General features: G+C 41.2%; 1 protein-coding gene across 1 annotated transcript; it reads left to right on the forward strand.

Annotated features, from left to right (window-relative positions):
- The first annotated feature begins 11,326 nt into the window (after window positions 1-11,326).
- Window positions 11,327-19,140, forward strand: LOC125298666 (5-demethoxyubiquinone hydroxylase, mitochondrial-like). The gene is made up of 7 exons (XM_048249506.1): window positions 11,327-11,513; window positions 11,678-11,856; window positions 12,108-12,222; window positions 13,820-13,959; window positions 14,107-14,175; window positions 15,573-15,668; window positions 18,458-19,140. The coding sequence occupies exons 1-6, from the start codon at window positions 11,420-11,422 to the stop codon at window positions 15,648-15,650; spliced, it is 675 nt and encodes a 224-aa protein (XP_048105463.1). The 5' UTR covers window positions 11,327-11,419; the 3' UTR covers window positions 15,651-15,668; window positions 18,458-19,140.
- Window positions 19,141-19,437: the final 297 nt, after the last annotated feature.

Raw genomic sequence — 19,437 nt, forward strand, 5'->3', positions numbered from 1 at the left:
GTAACTTAGTGAGAAACATGTCTGCTTCAGTTTTTTTTTTTTTTAGTTAAACCACAGTATGCAACTCATTCTCTGTCATGCCCAATGTTATTTCTGTGACACCTACAGTATGAGACCTGAGCGTGGTGGGCTGACTTAAGATCTCATGATACTGTGTTTGTGGAGGATCAGCACTGCATAGTGCTGTCTTGGTGGATACGCCGTGACCCTTTGATCTGACTTCCAGGATATAGGAAGCAGCGCCCCTGATGTTCGTCAGTTGTGACCCAGAAGGGTCCTCTGTAAGAGGAGAGATAAGATAGACCCACCCAGGCTTGGAACGATAATGATGCGGTTTAGGTGGTATCTAATGTAGAACATGCTTAGCGGAGACTCTGTGACTCATGTTTACATGTTGGAATGGATCATCCAGATGTGTTCCTGATGTTTGAGGTCAAACGTGTTTATGATTTGCCAGTCTTTTTATGGCACAGGGAAATGCACTGCTTTGCATCTACATTATGATTGTGCATGAGGTTAGCTTGCTGGTTATGAATTGTGATGATGTTGGTGCACCTGCCAAACCACTGTTTAGTAGAGTATTGTTATGCTGGACTATTACTGCTGCAGCAGCATATAACTGGAGCGAATTAGCATAATGCTTTCATGACCATTTCAAGGCCAGGTCAACGGGATTTTTTTGCATCAACATTTAATTGTTTTTTATGTTTTGGGCCTGACAGACAAAATATTTTTTTTACAAAAATAATTACCTATATCTGTAGGGTTTGCATTTCACACAGACATAACAAACAAAAATTTCAACCAGAAAATTATAGTAAATTATACTTTCAACAACTCTGAGTCACAGATACAGAAGTGGATGCAAAACCATGTCGGCTGCACCTTTAATAAGAGTCTTCTCTTGTACCCTCTAATGGAAATATAGATCATTTGGAAAAGCACTGGACTTAAAATTAACCCTTGAAGAATACTTATGACTGAATATGTTGTCATGGGAAAAAATGAAAGGTTTTAGAGAGGTCAATATGCAATATCTTTTCAAATGCAATGAAATAATTAGTTAAATAATGAAGAAAAGTTTGTTGGCATTGAGGTTCATTCTCCTACCTCACATAGACACAGAGCCTGAGGTGTCGGTGAACTAGAATAGGTATGGACTGGTGCATTTCAAAATGCTAACTTTCTTCGGTCTTGGACACAATGTCCCAGTGTGCTATACTGTACATCTATATAGGGACTAGTGTTCCTGTTACGTTTTGCAATCAGTAGCCCATGGGAAACATACCATTATCCTGACAGCAATGCTAAACAGTAAGGAAAATAGATACATTTGCTGTGGTCAACCCTTAATCCAGAGGTTTTCAGTTAGACAGTATCCAAACAACAATATCACAACAAACAGTATTATGTCTCTTGTCAGGGGTGGAGAAGAGACCTTGCTTTCAGAAAGGGAAATGGTCCGAAAAAGTCCGTACCCTTGGTCACGGTGGAGGGATGCCACACACCGAGACCTGGCAATAACAAGGTCACCACAGCTGGGGGCCTCAACCTGGTACGGCGGCCTGTCGTTTATATTTAAATCTGGCAATCGCCCAGAATTGATACTTGTGAGACCAAACAACAGCGCTCAAACCATATGTGTTTACAGACACACTTACCCAAGAAACTTAAATCGTTGTGGCTAGTCTGTTTGTCCTCGCTAATCAACATATGGTAGAAAAATGCCCCTGGTAATTAGCAGCAAGTAGCAAACAATATCAGGGCCGATGCTGCAATGTTCAGGACACCACATTGCATATGTGCACGGTGTACATGGTATTTTAGATTACCTAGGCTTCTGCAAATGATCTGTTGCCGGGGATCTAGCAGAAAGAAATGGCATCAGGCGGCGTGGAAAAGCCCCAAGAATTTTGTGTAGATTTGGGGAAATGAAGAGGAGTACCTCTCCAAAACCACCCTCCACTCTCCAAAATAAACGGCACTGTCTGTAGCTCTCTAGACTTGGCCCGGCATTGAAAAGGCTCACAGTGAGAGGTTTGGCAGTGAAGCTTTGATGCTTTCTGGGTCTGATGCAGGTCACCGTGTGGGGTGCATAATTACACTCTGCCTTGAGAAAAACAGAATGCCGCTCATTCAGTATAAACCCTGGAGGTGTTTGTGCCATCTGAGTGGGAGCGATGCAGAGGAGGGACACACTGTGGCGGTCTGTTGCTACTGTGGAGGGCCACCTGTAGCTACACTGAGGCTCTGGCATTGAGACTGGCCAGGCTGTTGCCAGCCAGAGGGAGGAGGAGGAGGAGAGGAGGATGGGGAGGGGGGGAGAGAGAGATGCTGCTGGATCGTGTGGTTAACCATCCCAGGGCACCTACACTTCCCCTGGCCACTCACAGAAGGGAAAACAGTCTAGTCAAAATAATGGTGTCATTTTCAGGCCCCTACGCTCCAGCACGGGACAAATATAGAAACAGCCGCAGAAGGAGGGGTGCCAAGGCTCTTAAGAAAAAGGGGGTTAGAAAAAGAACAGAACATATCTCCCTCTTTTTTTGTGGTAAATGAGTTGCGGCGTCTGTCCAAGGGACAGTAAAACAAATTCAGATGTGTCAGCCTACGCCGGCAATTATGAGTTGTGCTCGTCTTCCACCATGTCCCCCCTCCCTGACCCCCCTGCTCCACCCAAACCCTGTCCCTGCCCCATCTGTCTTTGCCCTATCTACTATCCACTTCTCCAGGGTCCAGAGGAGAGGTGTGAGAGGATGTGTGTCAGGAACTCAGACAAGAAGTCAGACGTGAAGGATGTCTGATCCACGGTCATGACAAGTCTCGCAGCCTGCTGCTAGACCCACACACCTGAGCTATTTGCCACCAGGCTGCGCTGGCACCTTACCTTTGCAGACGGCACGCTGTGGCGCAAAATCAATAGTGCTGCAGCCTGATTACATCACAGACAGCAGGCCTCTTTTACTCTGTGTACAGTAGCACATAGCAGCTGCTTGATGAGACGCAATAAGAAATGACATTGATATTGGTTATGTAAGGCCACTATAATAAGATTTCATTTACTATTATATTTGGATTTTTCAAAATGAGCACAGAAGTGAAGGAGAGTTTGTTTCAGTGGCCGGTTATCACCGGCAAAATATTATTAGCCCGGTTAATCTCTAACAGCTCACCCTTAAGGGGTTGAAGGATCTTCATCAAACTTTGCACAGTTAATCACTATGGTGGCTGGATGGATTAGGGAGTTCCTTGAGGTTGTGCAAGGTCAAAGGGCAAGGTCACATGGAATTCTACACGTTATACTGTATGTTGCAAGTGTCTTGGGTGATGTTACTCAAACTTTGCACAGTTACTTACTACAAGGCCTTGATGGACTGATTAGGTACTCTGTGTTGTGTAGTCAAATGTCAAGGTCACATTGGAGTCATATGTTATACAGTGTTTACACAATAAGTGACTTGATGGACCTTCATCAAACCTTCCATAGTTCGTCACAGACTAGATGGACTGATTGGCTACTCAAGGTTGTGTGATAAAAGGTCAAGGTCGCAAGTGGTCAGAAGCAAATGTGAGTATCAGAGAGTAATATGTGGTAGGACTTTTACTTTCTGAAACTGTCGTTTCTGTCGACCAAACCACATTTCCTCCAACACAGCCTCCAGTGCTCAAATACATTGGATTTTATATTTCAGAGCATGAAATGGAAAAGGCTAGACTTGGAATGTTGAATCTGAAATGTGGAATTTAATGAATAGTAAACACAAGAATTAAGTAATGTAACATTTTTTTTTATTCGCTCCCCAAAACAAAGTTTTACATTAAAATACATTAGTTACCAAAATAGACCCTGGTAGGAAATACAAACTTGGGCATCTTGTCTTAACATCATGTCCTGACATTTGGCCATTCAAATCCAAATAAAATAACACATTAAACCATTTCAAACAATGGAAATGGCTATTAAATACGTCACAGGAGTCTTTGTCATGCCATGAGCGCTCCTGCAGGGAAGTGGGAGAAAATAGCAAACATTTGACATGTTATTTCCTGTCATGCCATAATAGTATTTTTTTGTGTGCAGCACTTCATGACATATTTTTGAGTGCCTAACACCAAGGCCATGTGGGACTGAAAACAGGGAAACCATGGCTCCCACTTAATTTTCCCTAAGGCTATCTTTAGGCACTGCCCTTCCAACGTGTCACAGACCACACTGTCAGCCTTGTGATGAGAAACCCAGCATGCAGCGGGAGAAGTGATGAGAGGGCAAGCGTGTTGTGATAAGAACCAAGCTAAACCCATCGGGGGTAATCATGGCAGACTATCACAGTGCTTGTGGAAGTGCTGAGGGGAGATTTCTGTCTGGTTTACCCCTGCTGAGGTGTGTTCTCTCCCCGGAAATTGTGACGTAGCAGCCTTCAGGATACATTTAACGTCTGAACCGGTTGTCTAATTACAGCATGGTAAAACTGCAGCGGCATTTAATGTTCCACACGAGCCTCCCACTTTGTCATTAAGAGTGGCAATGCCATCACATGGCAATGTGATTTATTCTTCCGGCGACTTCCCAGCGCTGTGACATCTCTTAGCACGTGGTGCAGTGCACTCTGTCTCCTTAGAAACTGGAAGGTGTTTGACAATGTTTGGGTATAAGTCAACAGGAACAGATACATATTTGGATTTGTTGTTTCCTGTGATGGGGTGGCCCCCACCCCCACCATCACACAGTGATGAAATAGAACAATAGAGTGATCCCCACAGAAAAGTGAGGCTTCCATTAAATACTGTGTGACGACATTAGCTGACAACACTCTTCACTTAAGGCGTACATGGTCACTTTCTGAATTGATTGTGATGTACAAGAAAAACAAATATTTTAGCAAAAATATAGTACAATAAAATCATGTAGATGCTTCTGAAAAAAAGCTGAATGTGCTTTGTGTGTGTGTTTGTGTGAACGCACGCGTGTGTTTAGAAATGCATACAACCTCGAGGTACCATCACACCACTTTTGTGTGTTTTCCAAGGAGCTCTATTTCAATGTGTTACATTTGAACTCTTCTCTTCTCTGTTCGATTTCTACCTTTTCCTCTGCTTCACACATTCTAACTGAAATAAAACGTTCTCAATACAGACTGGAATGTTCAAGTAAAGTAAGCTCAAATCTTAAGCTCTGTTGTAGTTGTGTACATGTTTTTCAGAGAGAGACTCCGCTATAGTCAAAGAAATAACTACCTCAGTATACCTGGAAGATAATCAATGTGCTTGGCAGAAGGGAAGCTGTTTGTTAAAAAGCAACTGAATTAACTTACAGAAGTTGCTTTGCGTACTGGTGCACATGAGAGAGACAAGCAAAGCTGAGGCAGCAGTTTGCATAAACATTGTTCAATTACATTTAACAGTACTTAATAGGATGCTGTGGCTTTTTTTACAAACTAGAACCAGGCGTCCTCCATCCAAAATAGCTGTTTGTGGAAATCCACGGGGCCGAGCGGCAGACTGTTTGCCCGTGGAGCCTGGTGCCTGTTCCCTAATCTAATGCAGCACACGTCCCACGCACTGGAGCCCCCTGACGTACATGGACTCATTTATGACCTAAATGGTGGTGAGTGGACATACACTACACAAACAGAGCTTATTTTTATGCCTCTGTAGGGGCTATAAATAGTTCAGAGGAATGAGGGTTAAGTCGACTCCAGAGACATTTATTAGCACCACTCCACCGCCACAAACTTGGCAGGAGTTGCTTGTTGAGTGTTAAACTCTTTTAGTTGTTGTTCTGTCATTTCTGGTGTCTTAGTCAGACCGGCATGCTAATGCATGTACTGCTAATGATCCAGATCCATGATGTTTCAGTGTATGTCTCTGAGAAACAAGTGTTAGTAGATCCTTAAGCTAGCTTAAGATCCAATAAGGCTTTTATGGCAGTGTTAGTGAACAGGCATTAACAGATTGAAGATTCTGACAGGTTGAAGACCTTGAGAGGAGAGATCTCGGATCATTGAAGTTAATCATGAGTATGCACATGTGATTCTGTTGAATAGACATACCCAGAAATTTTGCACTAAGTCAGCCTTTTCAGAACTCAAGCAGACACGAATGTGCGCAGATGTGTTGACAAGTTTTTTTTTTCATGTTTGCAATAAAAAAAGATGTGTTAACAAGAGTTAATAGGTGAAAGGTTAACAGCCTTCTGTGCACTAGCTTCCTCTATAATCCAATAATAGAGTAATTTAATCAACTATTACGAGAAAAACATTCCAGTGATTTCTGTCTTTCATACTGTGTGTATACTTGTATTGTATTTCTATTTGTATGTTTGTATAAGTATGTTTTGTATTGTAATTGTATATTATATACTGTGCATCTGACCACCCTCCTCTTTGCCAAACAGTTGTCACAGCACCCCAGAAATGACAAGTATTTGATATATTGTACTTTCTGTAAGTTGTTGTTGTTGGGAGAGAACTCAGTTTATTCCGAGTGGTTGGCTGTGACTGGTCTCTCTCACTTCCTAGATGCGTTGTGTTTGTGTCAGACAGGCCAGATGTTTTCCATATGACCGCTGAAAGAGTTGCCCAAGGAAAACAGCAAAAAGCTGCATGTAAACACAAAAATTATACCCATCAAGTGGCGCAGGGGCCTAAAGAGAGTTGAGTTGAGTGTTTTTGTTTTCATAATGTGTTTTTATATAGCGCCTGTGAGAGGGCTGTCCTGCCCATCTCCCCCTGATGACCACACCACTCATGAGTCTGCATCATGGACAGTTTGGTTGATTTCTCCCTGATTTCAGATTACTTGCACTGATTTCAGATTAATCACACCCTTTGCTGGTTTGTTATCCTCATAACAATGCTTTTAAAATAACAATGATGCCGTTGTTCTAGAGATTAGAGTAAAGGTTTAAGTGAGTTGACTAGTATTACTGTCCATTTTATTTCTGTCAATGTCTGGTGTATTATAAACACAATAATTACAGACATAAAACAAACAGGAATATTAAGTAATATTTTTAGTGATTGTTTTACCTTTTGATTGCAAAAAATGCAAACAGCTCTTTTAAATGACATGTCTGGACACTGACAGTATGCTGTATTGACACTAATGGCAACTAATACATTCCTGAGGCTCAAATAAAACACACATTCTGATGTTGTGTTTATAAAATGCTGTGTGCAGCTATGGCAACTCATTAGTGCATGTGCCAAAGCCATGCACGGCATGCGCAGGACACCTGTCTGTGTTCATTGAGGCTTGGAATGACGATTGGTCGGTAAGCCTTTGGTTGCCCTCTGTTAAGCAGCCTCAGACATGGCTTCCGGAGAAGGGCAGGAGGGGAATTATGTGGCTAAAGGCTCTGGCATCAGGGCCACGCCCTGCGGGCCACTGGCTGGCTAGGTAAATGATAGCTTTGATAAAAACTTGTTTCCCTGTCGCTCTCTGGAAGAGCCACACTGCGCAGCTGCACTGGCCATTGCTCTGTTGTCTTCCTGCTCATTGATGAGATGTTAATCCATCGAAAGATCAGCATTTTACCTCAAACAATAGCAAAGCAATAGTTTTGTTTGGGATTTGAATGTGCCACGAATTCCAGCAGCACCACAGAAGCTGTGGCCATAATCTCTCACGCTCATTAGTCCATGCTGGACCATAACTTGGAAGGGAAATAAAAAATAACAAACCCTACTCTATCTTGGTAAGTTACAGTAGAGTGATGTAAGGACCTTGTTTTGGCTTCTGGAATATCCAGTGTAAATCCAGATTATCTCTTGAACATATGATCTGATGACCATGATTCATTGTTCCTGATTGTTTGTATGTCTTGCTATAGAGTTGTACTTTGTTTACTTGTTGTTAGGATCCCCAAGGAGAGCAGCACCAAAGAAAAACATGTTAATGACTGTTTTCCTCTCCTATAGTAATGAGTGTCATTCTGTAACTTGGCACATTGAGAAATCAGATCGGCTGCTACTGAGACATTTGTCTCGACATGAAAATCATTAGCGGTGCCTTTGGAGAGCCACAGACCAATGCACATGCACAGAGGGAGGCTCTCTGGATCCCCCTTTTACCTCCTGCACAAACGAACCTTTAGAGGCGTGTAATCAGACAGGCCAGGGCCGATTAGCCTCTCACATCAGACAGCCTTTCTCTGAATCCTCAGCGCCTTCCACAGCAGACTGTTTTGAGCAGTTTAACAAGGTCTGCGAATCGAGAGAAAGAGAGAGAGAGAGAGCTTATTCGAGTGTAAACACTTCTGTAGTGCCAGTAAAGGCACTTTTTGCCCTGGTCTTATATAGTCGGCTATAAAAAGGGTTGGGTGGCTTTGGGAGACTTTACAAATTTAAATCAGAAATTGAATTGTTTTCTGTCTTTTTTTACAAGGCAACTTGTCTTTTCCAAAGGGATACCACTAAAGCAATTAAAAAATGGAAAGTGTTTGGATGGTTTTGGATACTGTACCAATGTTGCATAACCCGATTGCGACCTACTTTTTCTTTTTTTCTCATTCTCTGTGATTTTGCCAGGACTGTTGCAACAATATGACTTCTCTGAAAGGGTCTTTCTATGGACAAGCAACCTGTTCTCCAAATTAGTTTCACACAACTGCACACAAACACACATAATTAGTCACACGCATGCATAGTCCATCAGTGGCCATCTTTTATGTCTAAGTTTGCTGCATCTTGTGGTGTAAATGATTTGTACTATTGCAATGGTGATTTGTCATAAATACCATATAACAAAAGGCAGTGATTAACACCTATCAATAACAAGGTTTAGGTGCAATCTTTAACCAGATCATCTACTTGCTAAATGCTAAATAAATATAGTATCACGTTTGAAAGTTATTTAAGCTAAGAAACAATAAATAATATATGTGTAACAATGCCTACCAAAAATTTGATACATTTTACATTACAAAATTATATTTTGTATTATATTACAAAATAGGTCTTTTTGGATAACAAGCAGCTAAAGTATCAAGCTCAAATGTATTGACTAGGCTTGAAACTATACATTTAAATAGTTACAAGTAAATTCCTTTTAATTGATTTTGTGAAGCCAAGAAATGGGCATATTCTTTGTGCCCTTATTGTGAATGCTACACTCTGTCAAACCACAGAAGCACCAATGTCATTGTAGAAAAATGTGTATGGTCTATTAGCCTCAATGTGGAGAAAGTGAATGTCTGACGAGACACCTCAGTTGGCCTTTTCATGGTTTACATGTACAGTATTTTACACAGTTTGAAGACCTAAACACTGGGTCCCTTGGTGTGGTACTTCAAGGCAAGACCTGTCATGTCTCCTCTCCTTGGGCAGACATATTGACTCACATTAGCCGCAGGCTCTTTGCCTGAGCCCCACCACAGCTATGCGCCGTCTGACCAGAGCCCTGCAGCGCAGCAGTGTGTATTGTCTCACTTCAACACCGCGGCCCGCTTCACTCACTCCCCACCTCAGCCAGTAAAACGGAGGAAAAACAAACCAAACTCCAGCTCGCGCTCAGTCATTCTCTGTCTGTCTGCCTCTCTCTCTCTCTCTCTCTCTCTCTCTTGTTCTCTCTGAGCCTGTAAGAGTAAAAGAATGAAACAAAATAAGTTGTCGTGTGGGATACGTTTTGTTCATGCTATGCTTGCGGAGCGCTGCATTAAGAGAAACTTCTGGAAACCTATCATCAGTCGACATGTTTCTATTCAGGTTATTGTCTGTTGATTAAGTGCCAACATGGTGCAGAGATAATCTCTGTGGTTTCCAATATCAACCAGATCATTGTGAACATTTCACGAAAAAAATTGGCCCAAATTGTAGAGCATCCATATGCTTTTTGACCCACATTGAACCTATTGAACCTAACTGCAGATTTCAGATAAAAAGATTTCAAATGTTGCCACAAGGGATTAAACCTTTGGGTGCGGCCTGCTTGGAAGGTGAAAGTTTAACCCTTTTGTTTTGATCTTGGCATGTCACACCAACGCCTATAGACTGATGTCACAGGCCACTTCAAACTCACCTGCGTGTGAGACTCCTCCTCTCGTGTGGACTCAGATGCTTTCACAAGCACAGCCGCACGCACGCAGGCACGCCACGGGGCTTGGTGTGTCTGAGAGAGCTGTCTGAGACTGCAGCTCTACACCCAGGTGAGCTCTACACCCTGCTCTACTACACCCATGTGAGCCTCACACACCTGAACCCCTCGGCCATGTGACTCCACTCATCCATCATCCCCTTCCTCCCGGCCACAGCCCCCCCCCCTGTTTGCTCACTGCCATGGCAGATCCATAGTGCTCAGCCCCTGCTGGACTGTGAGGTCTGAGCAGATTTCTTTCACAGGTGTGAAATATGTCTGGTATTTCTTACTCCAGTCCACATTAAAACCAGACGTCACATGAGCCAGGTGACTGGCCCACAAGGCAAACCACAAATCTGGCTTCTTGCATTGTCTTTGTCTTTAGACCTACTTTACGTAGCATACTCCTGTTTTGTTGTGACCAGGTTATCTCAAGTTTGCTGCAGTGAAGTCTAATAAGGCACATGTAAAATAGTAATTCTATAGGTGCAATTTTCCACCAAATTGCAGACAGTTCCCAGCAGACCTTAATTTCTTTCAAAAAATCTGTCAAACTCTTAACAAATGTACATTTGTAGTGGCTAGGTACATTTTATATTGTTGTCAGTGTCTAGTCTTTTATCCTTCTATTTATTTTCTTATTTTGTCTTCATTATAACTCGTTACAGATAGCTTGATTTGAGAGACACATTCTGGGGTGGTCATGCAAGCTTGCTTTGTCCTATAACGCCATCTGTGGTTGTTCCAAGGAATAGTAGTCTACTCTGTGATTATGCAATAGGCTACAACTTTTTTCACAAGTTAGGCTTTTAAATATTTTGAATAACTTTTTGGTAGGCTTAAAGTTTATGGGAATTGTCTTGTGGTGTGTATATAATTCTGTTATCTATTCAGGCATAACTAGGTATCAGTGGCTTCTTTGATATATCCAGTCTGGTCTTAAATCTATCCGGTCTGGTCTTTAATCTCCAAACATAACAAGAGTTCCCACAGGTTATATCAAATAATAGATATGTTCTGCATTAAAATAGATCAATTTAGAACAATGGTTTGACAACAGGCCTGACATTCTCTTGATAAATCAATTAGGCGATTTAACCAAGATGGCAAACTATATTTCTTTTCTAAATTTCTTCAACAATATATTTTTTCTCTGAAGGAATTGTTTTTGATGCTATCCCCACAGGTAGCCTTCTTTCTAAAAAAAAAAAAAAGTATTGTGATATGTGACGTCATTCAAGTGCGCCTCATGTTTGTACGCTACATGTCCTGTCCGCATCATCTGCCAAATGTCAATGACTCCTGCAACATTCATTTCCAGTCGATTTTGAAGGTTGTTTAGTGTATGTCTTTAATTTTATTAAAAATGCGTGGGTTCACCTCAGCGATCATTTTGTTCCGCCAGTTTAACCAAGGAATAAATCGTTCCAAACTAACAGGTAACGTAAATGTCATTGGGAAGCAAATTAGCGCCAGTTAATGCTAGTCAAATGAATACACAGATTAGTAACGTTAATACAATATATTACATGCTAATTCGGCTGACACTATTTTCAATGAGAGGTAGACTGACTCATGGTCGTTGTGTCTTTGTATCAAGCAGAGTGTTTACCACGATATTCCCGAGGCTATGCTGTAATTCCTCCTCCTCGGAACAGCGAGGAGAAAGCGTTGCTAGCTGCAATGTTGCGAGTTGACCACGCAGGTGAATATGGTGCAAATCGCATATATGCTGGGCAGATGGCAGTATTAGGAAGGACTCAATCCGGGCCGCTTATTCAGGTATTGCTGAGTGTTGTTTTAACCATGCTTTTGTTCAGTAGGTATCGCCGTTGTAATTTGGCCCCTATAAAATCCCTGATCTTCCCCAAACTTCATCACTTTGGTTTACAACTTACTGTAGGCCCTACTTCATTTCATCTGTTGTACTTCACCTTTTACTGTTGTTCAGTATTTCCCTAGATCGATGAAGATTTGCCATGTGTTCACCATGATTCAAAATTAATAAAAAAAAAAATGGATTACATTTTCAGCACATGTGGGATCAAGAGAAAAAACATCTACAAAAATTTAATGAAATCTTGGGTGAGAACCGGGTGCGGCCTACAGCACTACTCCCTATCTGGAATGTTGCTGGCTTCATGCTTGGTAATTGACTGGATAATACCAAAAGTACAGTGAACATAAAGTGTTTTAACTGGAGTATTAAGACATCTATTTAAAAATAATATATCAACTACAGTTGAACTCAAAATTATTCATACCCTTGGCCAATATCAATTTGATGTTGATTTTATCTTGACCACTATTTGTCAATTCTGATTGTAAATGATACTGCCACACCTTTTTACATATTTTTTATTTACATTTTTATGAAAAATAGCATGTCCAATTATTAATACGCTTTTTAAATAATCAATGGAAACTTCTTTATTTGCTATCACAGCTCTCCAAATGGTTCTTATAATAGCTACCAAGGCTCTCTATCTCAACAATGTCCCAACCTTTTAAACAACAATCCAGGTTTTGAGGCAGGAACGGTTCTTTGCCATCACTCTGGCCTCCCTCCAGCTTTTTTTTTTGACAGATTCAAGTCTGGATTCTGGCTGAGTCTCTCAAAAATGTTGATAATGTTTCTTGTTCACCATTTCCCCCCCACTTTGGCTGGATATTTCAGATCATTGATTGTTTAAAGGTCTGATGCTGCCTATGAGGTCATGGTTCCCTGCTCAGTGCCTGAGGTTTTCCTTCAGAATCTTTTTTTCTCATGATGCCATTTACTTCAACCATATTGCCAGGCCCCATTGCAAACTAAAACATTTCTATAGCTATCTTCACTGTAGGTATGGTGTTTTGGTGGTTGAAATTCACATCATATCCCAAATTGGGCCACTTGTCAATCATGGATGCTGATCATGGATCACTCTTCTCTAAACATGCACAGCTCAGCCTAACCTTTACAAGAGCACACCTGGACAAAGAATTGAGCTTTCGCCGGATTTTTTTTTACCCAGGGACATGGCCTGAGATTGGCATGAAAAGAAGCATTGAACTCCAATGATGCCATGTCCCTTTCAAGTGTGGGTTGAGAATTATTTTGGGATGTCTTTCAACCAGGGCCTGGTGACTATCAAAGTAAATGGTAACACTAAAACAAGGGGCTACATTAATATTCTGGAGGACAAGATCAGGCAGTCTTCTGAGAGATCTGCCCCAATAGGTAACATTGGACCGTTCAACCACACAATAATCCCAAATAGACAGCCAAACAAGGGAAGAAATGGTTAAGTCCAGACCTGAGTCCCATCAAAGATCTATGGAGGAAGCACAAGGCCAAAGTGATGGCAAAGAACCATTCTATACTCAAAGACCTGGTAACTGTTGCAAGAACGTTGTGGTCAAATTACTGTGGAGGCATGCAAAAAAATGTGTTGGTTATTACAGAAACCATTTTGGTTGCCATGATGGCAAATAACGGCTTTTCCAGTGATTATTTAGGAAGGGTATGAATAATGTTGGACATGCCATTTTTCATAAAGAAAAAAGTTGAAAAACTTCTGTTTTGATTCCAGGTTTCCTACCACATTGTCTTAAAACCTTCTGCGTGTGGCAGTGTCATTTACAGCCAGAACAAACATATTGGTCAAGAGAAAATGAACATTAAATCGATATTTGCCAGGGTTGCGAATAATTTGGGGGTTTAACTGTATGTATTTGCTGAACACTTTACTCTGTTCAACACCAGGGGCTTCTACTGCGCTGCTGGGAAAGGCGGGGGCCATGGCCTGCACTGTGGCTGTGGAGGAGAGCATCTCCGAGCACTACAACAGCCAGATCAGGGCTCTCATGGAGCTAGACCCCGAGGGGTACAGAGGGCTTTTACAGGTAGGCAGGTGTGGCTGTCTCCCAACCCGATCTTAGAGTATGAAATACCCCTTGGGTACTGTAATAATCTACCCTTGGAGAACTGTATAATTTCGGATAATATTAATGATATTAGTAAAATAAAATAAAAACTTTTTTTATACATAGATAATTAAGGAGTTTCGTGATGAAGAAATGGAACATCATGACACTGGTCTGGACCAGGAGGCAGAATCTGTAAGTGTATTTGTGTGTGTGTGTGTGAGAGAGAGACACACACCAACATTAAAACCCTCTCCCATTAAAATAAAATGTTAAAAAACATTCAATATATGTCAACTTTGGAGGAAGTCATCATGTAATAAAAAGTAAGTAATCAAAGTTAACAATTGTTAAAAAAGGTGCGTTTTAGTAGCGCCTTGACCAAGGCTGTCTTTCTAGAAGGAAGAGCACTAAGTAGGTCATTCTACCACTGAGGCACCAGGAACCAAAAGGATCTGGACTGTGATCTGGAGGGACAACAGATGCTCATTAGAGGACCGAAGTGGCTGAGAGGGGGAATAGGGTTGAACATTAGGATGAATAGGATGGTGCTGATCCATTAGCTGTCCCATAGGAATGATTGATACAAATGCAATTCTAGCAGCTACAGGAAGGGGAACGGAACGTTACTGAAATAATTCAGTGTAAATGCATGGATTCCAGTTGCTGCTACTGGAAGAAACTGGAATCCATGCATTTCCACTGAATTATTTTTGGAATCTGATCCCTTATCATACCTGTTAATTCTTACTCGTTGCTCGAACTTATCGCGGACTAAATTCAAGATGGCTGCAAACGCTAAACTTCATGAAGATACTGTCTGTATAAATCGTCTTGTAAGTAAACTACCAGTGCTTTTTCAAAGTTTTCAATGTCTCGTTTTAAATGTCAGGGCCCTCGGAAGTCTACCAATGAAGTGTGGAGATACATTGAGCCTCGTAAATGGGTGTAAAACAGTGATTTATTTGCATGGCACCGGAATTCTCCTTTAAAGGGACACCAGGCAAGCCTGATGCTTTTTCTCTACGAAACTCCCCCCTCGCTCGGTCTGAAGCTCTTTTCCTTTTCTTTGCGTCTTCCGTCAACGGCTCTGCCATTATCCACACGTTTTCAACAATCTCTAGCGTTTCGTTAGCCTGCCTCTGTGCTGTAAACTGATCCTGCTTCGGGTCGGATTGGTAGGATACACCAAACTTGCAAGTGGGATATTCTTCCTACAGGCAGTAGAGGCGGCGAGAGAGCCTTCATTCGCCCCGTAATGAGTTATTTAACCATATACCGACTTACGAAGATGATTAATTAACACGAAAACGTTGCCTGGTGTCCCTTTAATGGAACATTGTTGAATCTTCCATTGAACTCCTCCTGAGCACTTTGTTGGATGTGGATTGTGTTGGAAATGATTTTTGTGTAGATGGTGCTTTGTTATATTTATATTAAGTATTTAACATCATAAGCATGTTACTGTGTCTTGAAAACCTTCACATTTACAACACATAAATCTTATCTTATAATCAGTGTGAATGCAGCATTCATTAGTCTTGTTCTAACAAGTAGGTACATGTCACCATTTGTTCATTTCTTTTTTCCAGTTACCCGGATACCAACTTTTGAAGACTGCAATACAAATTGGGTGTAAAGCAGCAATATATCTTTCGGAGCGCATCTAGGACCTTGGCATTTCACTGGTAAGTACTGATTCTTTATGTATTTCAGCCACTATTTTTTCAACAACAACTTGTATTTCTAAAGCTCTTTATCAAGGCACCCAAAGTAAAGGGGGACCTCACTAACCACCACTAATGGAGCTCTTAGCTGCTCAGCTTCAGTAATTCAGCAGAGACAGTAATCCATCTTTAGATAAGATCGATAATTTCAGTGGACGTAAAATAAGAACAATGTCCTAGTTTGAGAATGAAATTGGTGATAGAAGAGTATTGAACGACGCAGTTTAGCATTACTAGCAAAAAGAACCTGAATCAAGAGACTGAATGGACTGGAAGGCATTTGGCTATTTTGGGACATGAATTGATGTTCAAGATGCATGATCGCTGTGCTCTTTAGGCCAAATGCAGGGCAGACATTTTGAAAAGCTATCTCATACATATATAACATGTTCTGTGTTCTTCCGTTGGATCACTACTTTGTCCTCCTGTCACAATGGTACAATTCATTTAAACTTCACAGCAAACTTGAATTATGTAATCTTGTCAAGAGACTACTACATCATAGTGAAGTAAGTATAGCTAACCACAACTTTTGATAGGCCTAGTTCCGGTCTTCGCTTATGATTGGCTGAGCCACGGTTAATGTTGTACTGTAGAACACTGCAAACTTACACCTGCGTCTGCATTCCATTTGTGTTACTGTGCCAAACAAAAATCAGCTGCTGCGTCTGTGTTTTGCTTTGCTTTGCAGCCACTATTACTGAAGAACGACATTGTTTCTTGGCAATATTGCAATATCGATCAGACCCTCAGGGACAACTAATTTTTTTTTTTTTTTTTAACTTTATGTTTATTGGGCAAAATTAAACAAACATTCATACCAATCAATATCATATTTTCTTATACACTCTGACAAAAATAAATACAAAGCCTTTTAACCAAATCATAATTTTAACAAATGCTATTATTGGAAATGCTGCAAATATGCATTAGGAAGATTATTAAAATGAATTCATACCCCAAACAATTCAATGTGCTTTACATAAACAAAAGCAAACAGGAAAAGCTGATAAAAGCATAGAAGGGCAATAGTCAAAGAATAGTTTAAAAACATAGTCACAATCCTCTATGCCGATGTTGCAAAAGCACCTAAATACAATCTATGAGAATTTGTGATTAATGCAGATAATGGAGTTTATTTGAAATGACAGCAAATAGCCTGCCTTATGTTCAGTTCAGTAGCATTTCACCATTTGGCCAAATGAAACAATAATATTCTACTACTTGCTTGTATGAGTAAGTGAATGTTTTAGGTAGGCTCAGCCTGCGAAGGGAGACACGCCCAAACAGGCACATTTACTGGGTAGATTTTTGGGGCAGCCGTGGCCTACTGGTTAGCACTTCGGACCTGTAACCGGAGGGTTGCCGGTTCGAACCCCGACCAGTAGGCACGGCTGAAGTGCCCTTGAGCAAGGCACCTAACCCCTCACTGCTCCCCAAGCGCCGCTGTTGATGCAGGCAGCTCACTGCGCCGGGATTAGTGTGTGCTTCACCTCACCTCATGGATTGGGATAAATGCAGAGACCAAATTTCTGGGAAGGGATCTTAGGGATCAAAAGAGTATACACACTACACTATACTTAGATTCATTGGTGGAAACGGCCCTAATGATACATTAGGAGCAACAAGCAACCTGCATGTTCAGTGCTTCAAAGGAGAACCAGTTGCATTCGGTATATGATTAGGCTACAGTCAATCGCACATTACTTTAGACAAGCAGCAGCCGTGTTTACTTTTGTTCAGTGTGTCCCGAGTACATGGAAACCCTATGGAGGCTGCCTACCCATCCAGCACAACACACCATTAAGGACTTGAGACAGCACACCTGCAAACCTGCCTTGGTTTGGAGACCCCAGCAGGCAGATACATCTCATTTGCATGTTCACCTCCCAGTGTTCATGGACTTGGGGTAGAAACGCCCCAAAATGCATTTTTTCAAACTTCATAGGTAAAATGGATAATACATGTTTTGTAGCACATTTGAAAGAAGGAATCGTTAATGCACACCGTTAGATCTGCTTGCACATTTGTTTGCGGTTGGCTGTCAAGTTTATACACGTTTTTCACTCGCAAACCTTTAGAAAATCAAAACTCTGAATGCCCATATATTGAGCTATTCTCATAGATTTTCATGTTCCTACTTGTTCCCCCACATACCATTTTAGTCCTATGATCATGACTGAAATCCTTATCCTTAATATCTTCATGGCCATTAATTGTAGAGACCTCAAATACTGGTACAACATTAATAAAGGGTAGTATTTGCAGATAGCATACAAATTGATACCAAGTGTGTATAAATAAAATAGTGTTTGGATAAAATATCTTCAATATCACTCTTTTTTTTCACTTTTTACTTTTCACTTTTCACTATTTATTTAATTTGTTTAAATTTAAGACCTAATAGAAAATCAGTGGGGCAAACCGTAACATTAATGCTTCAGTCATACTGATGTTTTTTAATGTATAGGGAGAAAAAACTATATGAAAACATGGAAAAGAACAAAAATATTTTACAGGCCTTGAGACCCAAACGTATTACAGACAGGCTTTGAGCAAAATCAGAGACGGTGCTGCAGCCACTCTTCTGGATTCTTGTCTGATTTGATGCAGAATGACTCCCATTAACCATTTGAACAAATAGAAAAACATGTTCTCTGAATCTACATTAATGATGTTATTGTTATCGGTTCTTAAAAATCCTTCCGACAGTTCACCTTGTAAATGTAAACTTTAAATTTTCTGACCAGAGTATCAGCGTGAGGATGCCTCTGTGGGATGGCCGTGGCTGCGCGTGTTGGGTAATGGAGCCCTGGGGAGGTGAATGGATGTCAGGATGAAAGGGGCCGCTGCCCAAACGGCCTGAGCGGCTGCAGCTGATGGATTGAGCTGTAAGCCCCGCATGTCCCTGGAGGCAGGGCAACTGGCTTACAAGTGTGCGCTATTTTCCTCAGGATGAAGTCACACCATGTTTTTTTAACTCCAAGGGTTATATGTCAGACCAGACCCTAAAAGCTTGCAAGCAGTAAGTGTGTGTGTGTGTGTGTGTGTGTGTGTGTGTGTGTGTGTGTGTGATTGTGTGCGTGTGTATTTGAGTGCTCCAGTTGCCTGAAATAGTTCTGTCACCCCTTAGATGGTCAAAACTACTAAAATGAATGAAGGGTCCCCTCTAAGGAGCACTCCAGTGACTATGCATACTTTTAGAAAAAAAGTCATAGCCCAGGACTTTCACCTAAAAGAGGATTTAAAGTGTCTTGTATAACCAGTCATAATTTGACACCCCTTCTGATGTGGAGAACTGACACATGAATTGGTTTATGTGACATTTAAATCACTTTTACTTGCACAAGTTATATATGCTGAGGTGTAATGATATGACTGAATGTTGTATGTATCATATTAATAAACAGTGACTCATTGTCCTCATAAATCACCGCTGCTCCCTTTCACTACTGTTGCAAAACAGCCTATAAATTATGGAGAAAGAGCCATTCTCTAAGCTTCAACATTTAGAGGATTAATGATTAAATCAGTATTATTAATGCAAGCCACCAGAGTCAGGCTGTGGCCAGAATTAGAAGTGTTTATGTGATCGACTGATTCCTGCTTACAAGCTGTTAATTTGCGAGTATGTGCAGTTGCCCTTGGCTCAAAGTCTTTCGTCTGCCTCAAGGAGTTGCAAATAGAATGTAGTCGCTGTCGGACGTTAACTGACAACAGTTCGCTTAAC

The sequence above is a fragment of the Alosa alosa genome, chromosome 7 (assembly GCF_017589495.1).
Source record: "Alosa alosa isolate M-15738 ecotype Scorff River chromosome 7, AALO_Geno_1.1, whole genome shotgun sequence".
Classification (NCBI taxonomy): domain Eukaryota; kingdom Metazoa; phylum Chordata; class Actinopteri; order Clupeiformes; family Clupeidae; genus Alosa; species Alosa alosa.